Genomic DNA, 12,255 nt, shown 5'->3' with positions numbered 1-12,255 from the left:
TAGCCGAGCTCTTCCCGAGTCTGCTCTACATAACAGGCCATAAACTGGAAATTGAGCGAGCTCACAGAGTCCCGGCTCGGAGATCCTCTGAGGGAGACAGGCCCCGATCATTCTGGCCAAATTTCTGAGATCATCCGATAAAGATCTTGTGTTATGCGAAGCAAGGAGCAAAGGAAAGCTTTTTGGGAAGAATCACAACATTTTATTTTTCTTTGACTTTGCGAATTCGGCAAGAGAGAAACATGATCGATTCAAGGAATGCAAGAAACTCTTACATCAACGGAAGGTCACTTTTGCTCTGATATTCCCGGCCAAATTGAGAATAGATACCAAGGATGGCCACAAAGCATTTACATGTACCCAGCAAGCATTGTCTTTCATAGAGGCATTGGGGTGAGTAAGCCATTTGATGTTTCTCATGTGGCCCCCAAGTGAATGTCTCGCTGTACATACACTTGGCTGAACAGGAAACTGAACGCCTTTTTTGTTTCTTTTTGTGCTGGTTCTGCCTAGCAGCTGGAGTTTGTTTTGCAGAATAACACTCCTTAGGGACAGTTGTGGATGAATCTGCTCATTCTTTGTACTTGTTCCTCCTATTGGCTGGAGTTTGTTTTGTGGAGAATTTTTTGCAGGACATTGGAAGGATTATGTCATCTGATGCACTCATGAATAGCCAGCTCACTGAACATTCGCTTGACTGCCCGAGGAAACCGAATGTCTTTTTTTTTTTTTTTTGTGCTGGTTCCACTAGTGGCTGGAGCTTGTTTTGTGGAGGATCACACCTTCGAGACAGTTCTGTGAATGAATCTACTCGTTCTTTGTGTTTATTCTGCATATTGGCTGGAGTTTGTTTTGCAGAGTATTTTCTGTTATGTAATTTTGTCTCTTAAAAGTTGTATAGAAGCACTGGATTTGAGCACTCCGACGGCAAAGTTGTTGCGGGGACTCTTGTAGGCGTACATGGACTTTTTGAGTTTTGAGGGATGGACGCCGGTTGGCGCTGTCGTACGCGGCGTTAATGCGCACATTTTTCTTTTTTCTGTTTGTTTGGTTCTGGGAGAAGTTCGGGGTTTGATTGTTGCACTAATGTTGGAATGTGGTCTTTATAATCTTGTTTTTGACACACAATCTAATATGACAGTTTTCTAATATGTCAAAATATCAAGTGTTAATATGAATGGATTATCTTTCTCCACATGAAATGTGAATGGGTTGGGGCACCCCATAAAAAGAAGGAAGGCTATTTCTTTTCTTTAACGTAAGAAATATGATACAGTGTTTCTTCAAGAAATGCATCTTTCCCCGCAGGAAGCTGAAAAATTTGGGAAGATATGGGGTGGACATGTTTTCTTTAGTGCTGGCTCAAGTAAGAGCAGGGGAGTCATTACATTGATAAGTAACCATCTACAATTCAAATGTCTCAAACACATTAAAGATTAATTTAGAATAATAGAGTCATTATTGTTTTAGCTGAAATTCAGGGGCAAAGGTTGATTTTGGCTAATATTTACTCACCTAATGCTGATGATCAGGGCTTTTTTTATAGCTCTTGAAGGGATATTGCAAGCTGCTGGCACCCCTCATGATATAATATTGGGAGGAGACTTTAGTCTGTTGATGGACTCGGTCCTTGATCATAGTGAAGCAAAAGTGTGTAAGCCCCCTAGAGCAACATTGACGCTTAACAGGATGTGTAAAATCTTGGTCTTGCAGATATTTGGCGACTTTTGAACCCATTTGGTAGGGACTTTTCATTTTTTTCATCAGTCCATGAGATTAATTCTAGAACAGATTTATTTTTTTATATCTAAGTCCCTCATTTCATCTGTTGATGATTGCTCAATTGGAAACATTTTAGTCTCAGATCATGCCCTTGTGAGTTTAGAGGTGTGGCCACATATGGAGAAAAATAAATCATATAGTTGGAGCTTTAATGTATCCCTTTTGCAAAATCCTGATTTCCAACAGATGTTAAAGGCTGAAATCAATGTTTATATGGAGACCAACTGGTCCTCAGTATCCCCTGCTGGTGGTGAAATATTTACCTCAGCCACTGATATTAATAATGCTTTTAAAGAATTCTATCTTGATCTTTATAGTTTCACATCTTCGTCTACTGATGAAGATATTAGAAACATTGTGGAACCTCTAGAACTCCCTAAATTGACAATTTTTTTGCTCAGTCATCTTGATTCTGAGATGAACTTGGAGCAGCTTGATGAGGTAATTAAAGCCCTGCCTACAGGCAAGGCTCCGGGGCCAGATGGCTTTGCTGCTGAATTTTGTAGAGCTTATGCTACAGAACTGGCTCCACTTTTGTTAGAAGTTTACACAGAATCATTAAAGAATGGAAAGCTTCCGCCAACCATGACACAAGCCCGCATCCAGCTAGACGTTAAAATTTTTGGTTAATCGTTTAAGTTATGACATCTCTTATACGTTTAGATCAGGTGGGGTTTATTCTGGGCTGCAGCTCTTCTGATAACATTAGGCGTTTCATCAATATCATCTGGTCAGTGGCGAATGATCAGACTCCGGTTGCTGCCATCTCACTTGACGCCGAAAAGGCGTTTGATATGGTAGAATGGGATTAACTTTTTAAGATGTTGGTAATGTATGGGTTTGGGAGTACGTTTATTGGATGAAGTTACTTTATAGACACCTGTAGGTGGCGGTACAAACAAATGGATTAATTTCAGATTATTTCACTCTGGATAGGGGCACCCTGCAGGGTTGCCCTCTTTCCCCATTATTGTTCCGTCTTGCCCTGGAACCATTAGCAGCCGCGATAAGAAAGAAGGATGATTTTCCAGGGGTGATGGTGGGAGGTACGGCACATAAACTTCTGCTTTACGCAGATTATATTTTATTATTCGTCTCTGACCCTACTAGGTCTATGCCTTGCCTCCACAGAATTATTCATTCCTTTTCTAATTTCTCAGAATACAGATTTAATTGGTCTAAATCTGAAGCTTTGTCTCTGACAGCGTACTGCCTAGTAACGGCTTTCCAGCAGGGCGCCTCCAGTGGCCCAAACAGGCAATAAGTATTTGGGTATTTTATTTCCAGCAAATTTGTCTGATTTAGTTAAGAGTTAATTTTGGCCCTTTAATAAAAAGGTTTGAGTGATGTGGGCAGGTGGGCTCCATTACATTTATCGATGATTGGGAAGGTTAATGTTATTAAAATGAACTGTATTCCAAAATTCAACTACCTGCTACAGTCACTCTCTATAGATGTCCCCTTCTCTTATTTCAAGCAATTTGAGAGCATAGCGAAGTCTTTCATTTGGAGTGGTAAGCGTCCCAGATTACATTTCAGTAAACTGCATAGGCTGATTGACAAAGGTGGGCTAGGGCTAGCCAAGATTTTGTTTTATTATTATGTGTTCGGTCTTAGACATTTGGCTCATTTGTCGCTTCCACCTGAAAGAGCCCCTCCTGGTTTTGTATTGAACAGGATGTTCTTGCCCCTATTATGCGATTGCAAAGCCTTTCTATCAATCTAACTGGAGAAGTTAAATTACACCCCGTTATCTCGCATTTGCACATGGTATGGACAAAAGTGTCCAGAGTTTCATTTGGATATTTATCTAAATGTTGCCTCAAGCTTAGGTTGACCGTACGTCCTCTTTTTCTGACCTTAAAAAAGAAAAATTTCTAAATCACCATCATTGCCTGGCCACGCCCTCCTCCTCGTCTCACACAAACACACACACACACACACACACACACACACATATATATATATATATACACCCACACACACACTCACCACCTTAACACCTCTACACCTAATTATTCATACAATTGTCTAATCAGCCAATAGTGTGGCAGCAGTGCAATGGATAAAATCATGCAGATACAGGTCAGGAGCTTCAGTTAATGTTCCAGATGGGCTGGTTTGAATTTTTCTGTAACTGCTGATCTCCTGGGATTTTCACATACAACAGTCTCTAGAATTTACTCAGAATGGTGCCAAAAAACAAAAACATCCAGTGAGCGGCATTTCTGTGGACAGAAATGCCTTGTTGATGAGAGAGGTCAATGGAGAATGGCCAGACTGATTCGAACTGACAAAGTCTATGGTAACTCAGATAACCACTCTGTACAATTGTGGTGAGAAGAATAGCATCTCAGAATAGCATTCTGAGATGCGGGTTGGCGCTCTTTTTGCAGCACGAGGGGGACCTACACAACATTAGGCAGGTGGTTTTAATGTTGTGGCTGATCGGTGTGTATATACATAAATGCATAAAAATAGAAGCATTTTCACAAATGGACTTTTGAACCACACAGTGCACAAAAATAAATAAAACAACATTTAGAGGAACTTGAGAAATGTATGATAAAAGTATAAATTCAAGGTGCTGGGTTGAGAATAACAAACAGAGAAAAGACGCAAAAAAAGACAAGAAAACCTTACATTTTCATATCTGGAATATTCCAATGCTTTATTATCTTGTCTTTCAAACCATGGGGGAAAAAGCAGTCTACAGCCATGGAAAACACCTGATTGTTTCAATTCATTGAACTAGTTTCTCTTTTTCTTTAAAATGTTAAAACTCAACTCAGGATTAGTAAAGCACTGATTTCCCTTATGATGAAACCTAGGGCACCTCCCCAACTCTCCTACATGGGGCTGAAAAATCCATCTTGTTGGGCATAAATCATGAAGAATTTCATTTGTAAGTACTAAACCAAATTCTCATTTTGATACAAACACATGTCCAATGGGGGCAGAGAATCCAACAGGTGAGGGAGAAATGTGCATTCTCTTGCGCATCAGGGATTCATGCAAAATCTGCAAGATAGCAATAGCCATATCATAAAAAAGTCAAAAATACAAAGAAAAGAACCAATCACTGGAAATGAAGAGATTAAAAGATGAAAAAGTAAAAACTGATCCAGATAAAAAATAAAATACAGAAATTCCATTAACCACATTAACCCGGTTACAAAAGTAATAACATAAATTCATGTCCTTTTAAGAAGTGGAAAAGTATGAAAGTGGAAAGTATGAATACTAGTACATATTTGCCAGTCATCACTATCTAACATCATCAGTGGCACGTCAAAACATTAGGATGCTAGTGCTGCTCAGAAACTACACTTAAGGATACTCTATATTCACCATCTACGCAATGGTGGACTCATCTAATCAAAATGTACTCAGTAACACTTTACAATAAGTTTGTTAACACTAAAATTTGTTAACACTAGTATTAGTAAATGCATTAGGTATCATAAACAACAAAATATATTTTCAACATTTACAACTTTTTGTTAATGTTAACTTATACAAATGTTCATTGTTAGTTCATAATGCATTAACTCATGTCAACAGCTACAACATTTAGTTTTACAAATATACAAGTATATGTTGAAATTAACATGAACCAAGTCTAATTAGTGCTGTAAAAGTACTGTTCATTGTTAGTTCATGTTACCTAATGTTGCATACAAATGTTAATGAATACAACCTTATTGTTAAGTGTTACCATTAACTCTAATTCAAACTTCTTTCCAATTATTTATGAGCTGATTTTAATCCATAAACTGAATTGACCTAACAGAAGTGAATTCTGTTGACTGTGAGATGATTGTCCCAGAGGAGATCTTAAGTTGTTACAACTCAGTGACTTGGTGCTGAGCTTGGTCAGTGAATTAGGTGTATATGATCCTGGCCCATTTCAATCTGTCACCTCACAGTAACACTTCCCTTTTCATAGAAATGTTTACTATAATATGAAAAGAACACAAAAATCTTAAATCAGATCTTTTATACAAAGTGTATACATCTGAACCCTAATTTTAATCCCTACAGCGTTACTAATACTTTTACTGATAGGCTACTCAAAGTTGCTGCACAAATCTTCCCTCAACATATCAAAAAAAAATTTGGATTGGAAGGACTTAAAGGGATAGTTCACCCAAAAATGAAAATTCTGTCATCGTTTACTCACCCCCATGTTGTTTCAAAACCGTATGACATTCTTCTGTGTAACAAAAGGAGACAGAATGTAAGTCTCAGTCACCATTCATATTCTTTGTATGGGAAAAAAAAAAAAATGCAATAATAGTGAATGGTGACTGAGACTAACACTACCACAGAAGAAACTAAGTCCAGGTTCCAGGTTTGGAACAACAAGAAGGTGAGTAAATTATGACATTTTATGAGTTTTCATTTTTAGATGAACATCTTTAATATTAAAAGGCTCCTCATGATATTGCTGCTATACCTTAAATTTTTAGTAAACAACTTTCATTCCTGACAAGAATGTAATTTATTAACAGATTAATTGCGACCGTGCAGATATGGGACAGTTATGAGTGATTAATTTAGCAAAGCTACTAGCAGCACAGGACATGAGCAGACTCTATGCATATATATTTGTGACACTGTTGAAGTGCTATAATGCTGAAAGACATTGTAGAGGATTGTAGCTGATTGTGTATAATGCTGTGTCACACTATGGGTCACCAGGAGACTTAAGGCTTTACATTCAGTGAATGAAATAGAAAGAGCTAAGGAAACAGTTAAGGCCAAACAAACCTCAACATCAGAAGGAATATGCTTAAAATAAGGGGGGGGGGGTATTTTTGTGAGTGTGTGTGTGTGAGACAGAGAGAGATGAAAGATGTGTGAGATAGAGATTAAAAAAAAAAAAAAAAAATTGTGAGAAACATTGAGAAAGAATAATAATCTTAGACTTTGCCAGAAGAACAAAGCTTGAGGTTATTATACTGCCCCACCCACCAAAAAATGCCAACCTCGATCTATCGATTCTTATTTATCCTTAATATTCTGTCTTAAAATCTTTACAAATATCAAATTTTTACAAATCTATCTTCATTATATATATATTTTTTAGCTTACTGAACGTCACATTTCTCCCAGGCTCCTGATTGCTTTGCGTGGACGCACATGAACAGCATGCCCTGCTGTCCTTGTCTAGTGCTTTGAGATCTGAATCAAGTCTGTTTTTGTGATTCAGCATTGATGCAGTTCAATTAATTTGAATGGGGAAGGGGTTTGACACTGTGTATGCATGCATGTTGTTATGGGAAAAATTCACCCAAAAATGAAAATTCTGTCATTATTTACTCAACATCATGTTATTCCAAACCCATAGATTTTCTTTCTATGGAACACAAAATGTGACTTGAAGAATTGCATGTTATTTTCATGCACTTACAATGAATAGGGACTGAGGCTATCAAATAAAATAAAAAAAGACACAAAAGCGCAGTAATAGTGGTCCATACGACTTCTTGATCTGCCCTAACTCTCCTTAGTGAGCTCATGAGAGAAGTAGTTTTTTCAATGAATTGGTTGATTCAGTTCACAAAACCAGTCTGAATTAGTTGTTCACGAATCTGACCAATCCGGTTGTTGAGTTTAACTCACTAACTTAATGATCTGGATGAAAACAGTCAACATTCCACTGGAGGGGAAAATTCTCAGAAAACAACTACTTAAATTTCATTCTGTTACTCACAAAATGTTATTGTATGACTTCAAAAGACTTGGACTATACCACACAAGTTATATAACACTTATGATAATAGTATCAACATTTTTCATTTTGTGTTCAATAGAAGAAAGAGTTTGGAATGACATTGGGGTGAGAAAATGATAACAGACATTTTTGGGTGAACTATCCCTTTAAGCAGGTATATCTATGTGTGTGGCAGGGGGGGCTGTGATTGGCGAGTAAGAACGGTGTATCTGTTGGCTATTTCTAATGTCTTGCCTTCAAACAAGAAAAACACACACCTGCACACTTAAAAAACTATGGTTCTATAACCAGACTGACAGAGATTTTCAAAAGAGCACATGCGACTCTACTTCACACAGCAGAGATACAATGAGGCACAGGCCTGAAGAGAGAACCCATGGATCAACTGTCCATTTACAGTCAGGCACCAGCGTGATCATCCCAAAGCTGTGGAGCTGCTCTTCTGGAAGTTTGTCCTCTTTAATAGAGTCTTTTTTCTTAAGGTCACTCTCTGTGACTCTGCAGTGGTTTAAAGGAGGTTTATAGTCCCGAGATATTTAAACCTGTCGGCCAGCATCAGCCGAACCATAAAGTTTTGTTTTTAGATCTTTATATGCAATTAAAATAATACACACTCCTACACACAACCAAGTCTACAATCAATAACTCCTTAATGAGAATTCTGATGATAATAATAATAATAATAATGATACACTAATATAGTCATGTGTGGGTTCAGCAGCCTTCTTTAGGCATTCATGGTGGTTGTTGCATATGTACAGGAAGTCATTTACATCTGGGGAGGGGGGCAGCAGGGGTCTGAGGTTGTGATGTTATCTGAGTCTCTTCTCTGCTGAGTAGATAGACATGTAGTAGTCATTACTGCCCACGGCCAGATGAGGCTGACAAGGTAGAAGAAAAGAGAGAAGATTTTTTAAAGTTTTAAAGTAGAGGGAATTGTTATTTCAGGTGCAATATATATATATATATATATATATATATATATATATATATATATATATATATATATATATATATATATATATATATATATATCAAAAACCACAGAAGTTGCTGTCTGCACACTGAATGACATTCAGACAAAAAAAAAAAAAAAAAAAAAGACCTAGCAAAAATATTTTATTTTTATTTTAAACTCCTAGAGCACTGAAGAAAACTTTTTTTTTTTTTTTAACACTGCACAAGTTCAAAATATTTTTTTATTATTATTGCTTGATCTTTTTTTTTCAGTCTGAATGTTATTCAGTGTGCAGACAAAAACGTATGCAATTTTTTCTATTACAAGTGTTTCAATGTTATAAAAGGCAAGTAATTTTTTTTGTTTCATTTTACCATTAATACAGTGGAGTTTTATACTGAGACATATTGGTGTGGATGCTAGCAAAAGCAATAATTACCAATGCTATTGTAGAAATACCTTATTCGCATACATATTTTTCAACCATGATTAATTTACTCCACAACCAAAAGTGTCCGATAATAGGGAGGATACTGGCAAGGTGAGTAGTACTCAGCAGGCCATTCGATTCTGACTTGTATACCTTATCAGCTCACAGTAATAAAGACACAGTCCTCTTTGAGAAGAATGTCTAATGAGTGCGAGTATGGGGGAAATTCACTAAACTTGAATTGCAGCTGGTAAAAGCACCATTATTTGTATGCACTGTCTGTGCTGGATAAGAATTCTTGTAAGAATCTAGTCACTTTTATCAGTTCCTTTTTTATTCATTGTGACTGGATACTATCATTCAAGCTGGTTTCTGTGCTTATTATCTTGCCTTTGTTTTGTGTTGAAGCACATGACCTCTGTTTGTATTCAGGTCTGCACGTGCTTTCTCTACTCTTCACCTGTGGCTTGTTTCCTCTCACCACACCCTCATCTGTGTAATCATTCTCACCTGTGGCTCATTTCCTCCTCTCCTCCGGCAGCATATATATATATATATATATACACTCTTTTGTTTTCTCAGTTGGCTGCCAGATTTTCTCATGAGAACTTCTCTGTCTGATTATCCAGTGTTGAGAACGTCTCTGTGATATTCTAGTTCATTTATCTGCTGCTGCACACTGCTGTTATTTTTTTCCGGTTTGTTTGTTTTCTGATCCTGGTTTTCTTTTTTGATCATGGCAAAGTTCTCTGAAATGGCTCACGGACTTCCAGTTTTACTGAACTCTCTCTCTGTGTTGCCAGCCCAGTTTGTGCCTCCTGTGTTCCTCAGACACCAGGGATCAGTCTACAATCCTTCCCCTGTGCTTCATCTCTCCACACTCGGGTCGAACATCATCAGCTGCCATCTCATCTCCCTGGTTGGAACAACTCATCTACTAGTCCTTCAGTGGCCCGTATTTTAATATCCATTTTTGCACTGCTCCATTATTGTTAAATTAAATCATCTGTGTACTTATCTGTGCTTGGGTCCTTGTCTCTATATACAGCAACCATGACACTACTGTGATCCAGACACCAGAAAATTCATCCTCCTGTCATCCCAGTTGTGTAATAATTTATTTCTTCTGCAGAACACAAATGAAGATTTTTAGAAGAATATTTCAGCTCTGTAGGTCCATAATATGTGCAAGTGAATGGGTGCCAAAATTTTAAAGCTCCAAAATCCACATAAGGGCAACATAAATACTCTAGATGACTCTGGTGGTTAAATCCATATCTTCTGAAGCAATGTGATAGGTGTGGGTGAGAAACAGATCAATATTTAAGTCCTTTTTCCTTCACTTTCTCCTTTTGTTTTTGGTGATTCACATTCTACGTGTATATCGCCCCTTACAGGGCAGGGAGGAGAATTTATTATAAAAATTGACTTAAGTATTGATCTGTTTCTCACTCACAGCGTTAACCACTGGAGTCATATGGATTACTTCAGTGCTCCCTTTATGTGGATTTTGGAGCTTCAAAATTTTGGCACCCATTCACTTGCACACATTATGGACAGAGCTGAGATATTCTTCTAAAAATCTTCGTTTGTGTTCAGCAGATTAAAGAAAGTCATACACATTTGGGATGGCATGAGGGTGAGTAAATGATGAGAGAATTTTCATTTTTAGGTGAACTAATGCTTTAACATGCCGAATGTGCACTTGACAATATAACACTCTTCTGCACAATTTTATTATTATTTGATTAATTACTTATGCCATGATCGACTGAAAATGTACACAAATAACTCTTAAATAAAGGTTTACCACCTGCTTTCCTCAGGCGACAATAGCACATAATTTGCGCTTAATTCGCAAATCTATAAAGAGCCTAATTTACATAGAAAGTAGCTGTATGAGCAGAAAGAAATGACACTGACAACGTTATTTCAGCGCTGATTGCCTCTGCTTAAACTAGATTGGTGGTTGGTGAATAAGACAAAGGGTTTTGCGCTGAAATAACACCAGCAAAAGTGGCAGAACTGTTTGGTGAATTTGACCCTGAGTTATAGATGTTTCTTACCCAGTAAGGGTGGAAGGCCAGGCAGCTGATGGCGCCGATTCTCTGCCCCATGAAACCATCATAGTATTTAATGTTGCTGATCACATCCCCATTGAAGTTATAAACAGCTATAAACTGATTCATAGAGCCACTGGAGAACAGAAACAGAGAGAGAAAAAAGGGGTTATAAAGAGGGATGAGTTTCATGCATACTGTGAAGACAACATTTCAAGGCAGAGTAATACAGTACTGTGCAAATGTCTTAGGCACATAAGATGTTTCACAAAAACATTTGTCTTAAAATGGTTATTTATATCTGCTACTTTAGTGTGTCAATAGGAAATATACATTTTATACTCCCAAACATTCCTTTTGCGAATAGAATAGAAGAACAGGGAGCCCTGCAACAGATGGCATGGCCCTCACAGAGCCCCCCACTGAACATCGGGTCAGTCTGGGATTACATGAAGAGACAGAAGTAATTGAGACAGCCTAAATAAATAAAAGAACTGTGGCGAATTCTCCAAGAAGCTTGGAACATCCTATCTGCCAACAACCAAGAAAAACTGTGTCCAGGTGTAAGTAGGAGAATTGGTGCTGTTTTGAAGACAAAAGTGTTCACACCAAATATTGATTTAGCTTTTTTCTGTTTACTGGACTTTGTATGACGTTAATTGATTAATGAAAACTATTTATGTTATTATTATTTTTTTTTAAGAAATCCTCACTTTGAAAGTTTTTCACAAGTGCCTAAAACTTTTGCACAGTACTGTATAATCAACAAAAAAATTCCTCTGCCTTTTATGAAGATGCAAAAGAAATGTTTAAAGTTTATCTTCTTTTCCGTGTTCATATATTTTTTTCAAAACAACAATATTTTGCACAACAGCAATTGTATAGCTGATGTATGAGGTGCATGTGACTCTCTCACCAGGCGAAAAGGTTGGCCTGTGGATGGATGTCCAAAGCCGTCAGTCCTTTTACTGTCTGCAAGACGTTGATTGACTCTGGCATCCGTGGGTCAAAGAATCGCACATCTCCATTCACACTACACGGGAGCAGAACCAACTTACATTGTGAGCAAAATAAAAGAGCTTTAGGTAAATTCTTTTAAATTGAAGTAATTTCTGCACCAACAAATCTCTCAATTACTGTACATTATTTTTTGTTACATTAATTAGTTTAAGGCCGAAGTATATACTTTCTGGACTGTTTTCACATGTAACAGTTTTTCATATGGTTCCACTGTCTTCTACTGGTAGTCCCAACCTAAACTCATGCCATATGTTGAGCCAATCTT

At 37.5% G+C, this 12,255-nt stretch overlaps 1 protein-coding gene across 5 annotated transcripts in view; it reads right to left on the bottom strand.

Annotated features, from left to right (window-relative positions):
• Nucleotides 1–4,430: 4,430 nt before the first annotated feature.
• Nucleotides 4,431–12,255, bottom strand: part of rptor (regulatory associated protein of MTOR, complex 1) — a 389,387-nt gene continuing 381,562 nt past the window's right edge. For all 5 annotated transcript variants that reach the window (XM_051712022.1, XM_051712021.1, XM_051712025.1 and 2 more), the window contains 3 exons: nt 11,887–12,003; nt 10,977–11,106; nt 4,431–8,403 (listed from right to left, as the gene is read on the bottom strand). In XM_051712022.1, coding sequence (XP_051567982.1) covers nt 8,335–8,403; nt 10,977–11,106; nt 11,887–12,003 — 316 coding nt within the window. In that variant the 3' untranslated portion in view covers nt 4,431–8,334. The remainder of the gene's footprint in view (nt 8,404–10,976; nt 11,107–11,886; nt 12,004–12,255) is intronic.

This window comes from Myxocyprinus asiaticus, chromosome 12 (assembly GCF_019703515.2).
Source record: "Myxocyprinus asiaticus isolate MX2 ecotype Aquarium Trade chromosome 12, UBuf_Myxa_2, whole genome shotgun sequence".
In the NCBI taxonomy this organism is placed as follows: domain Eukaryota; kingdom Metazoa; phylum Chordata; class Actinopteri; order Cypriniformes; family Catostomidae; genus Myxocyprinus; species Myxocyprinus asiaticus.
This window is presented reverse-complemented; position numbering and strand designations above follow the sequence as displayed.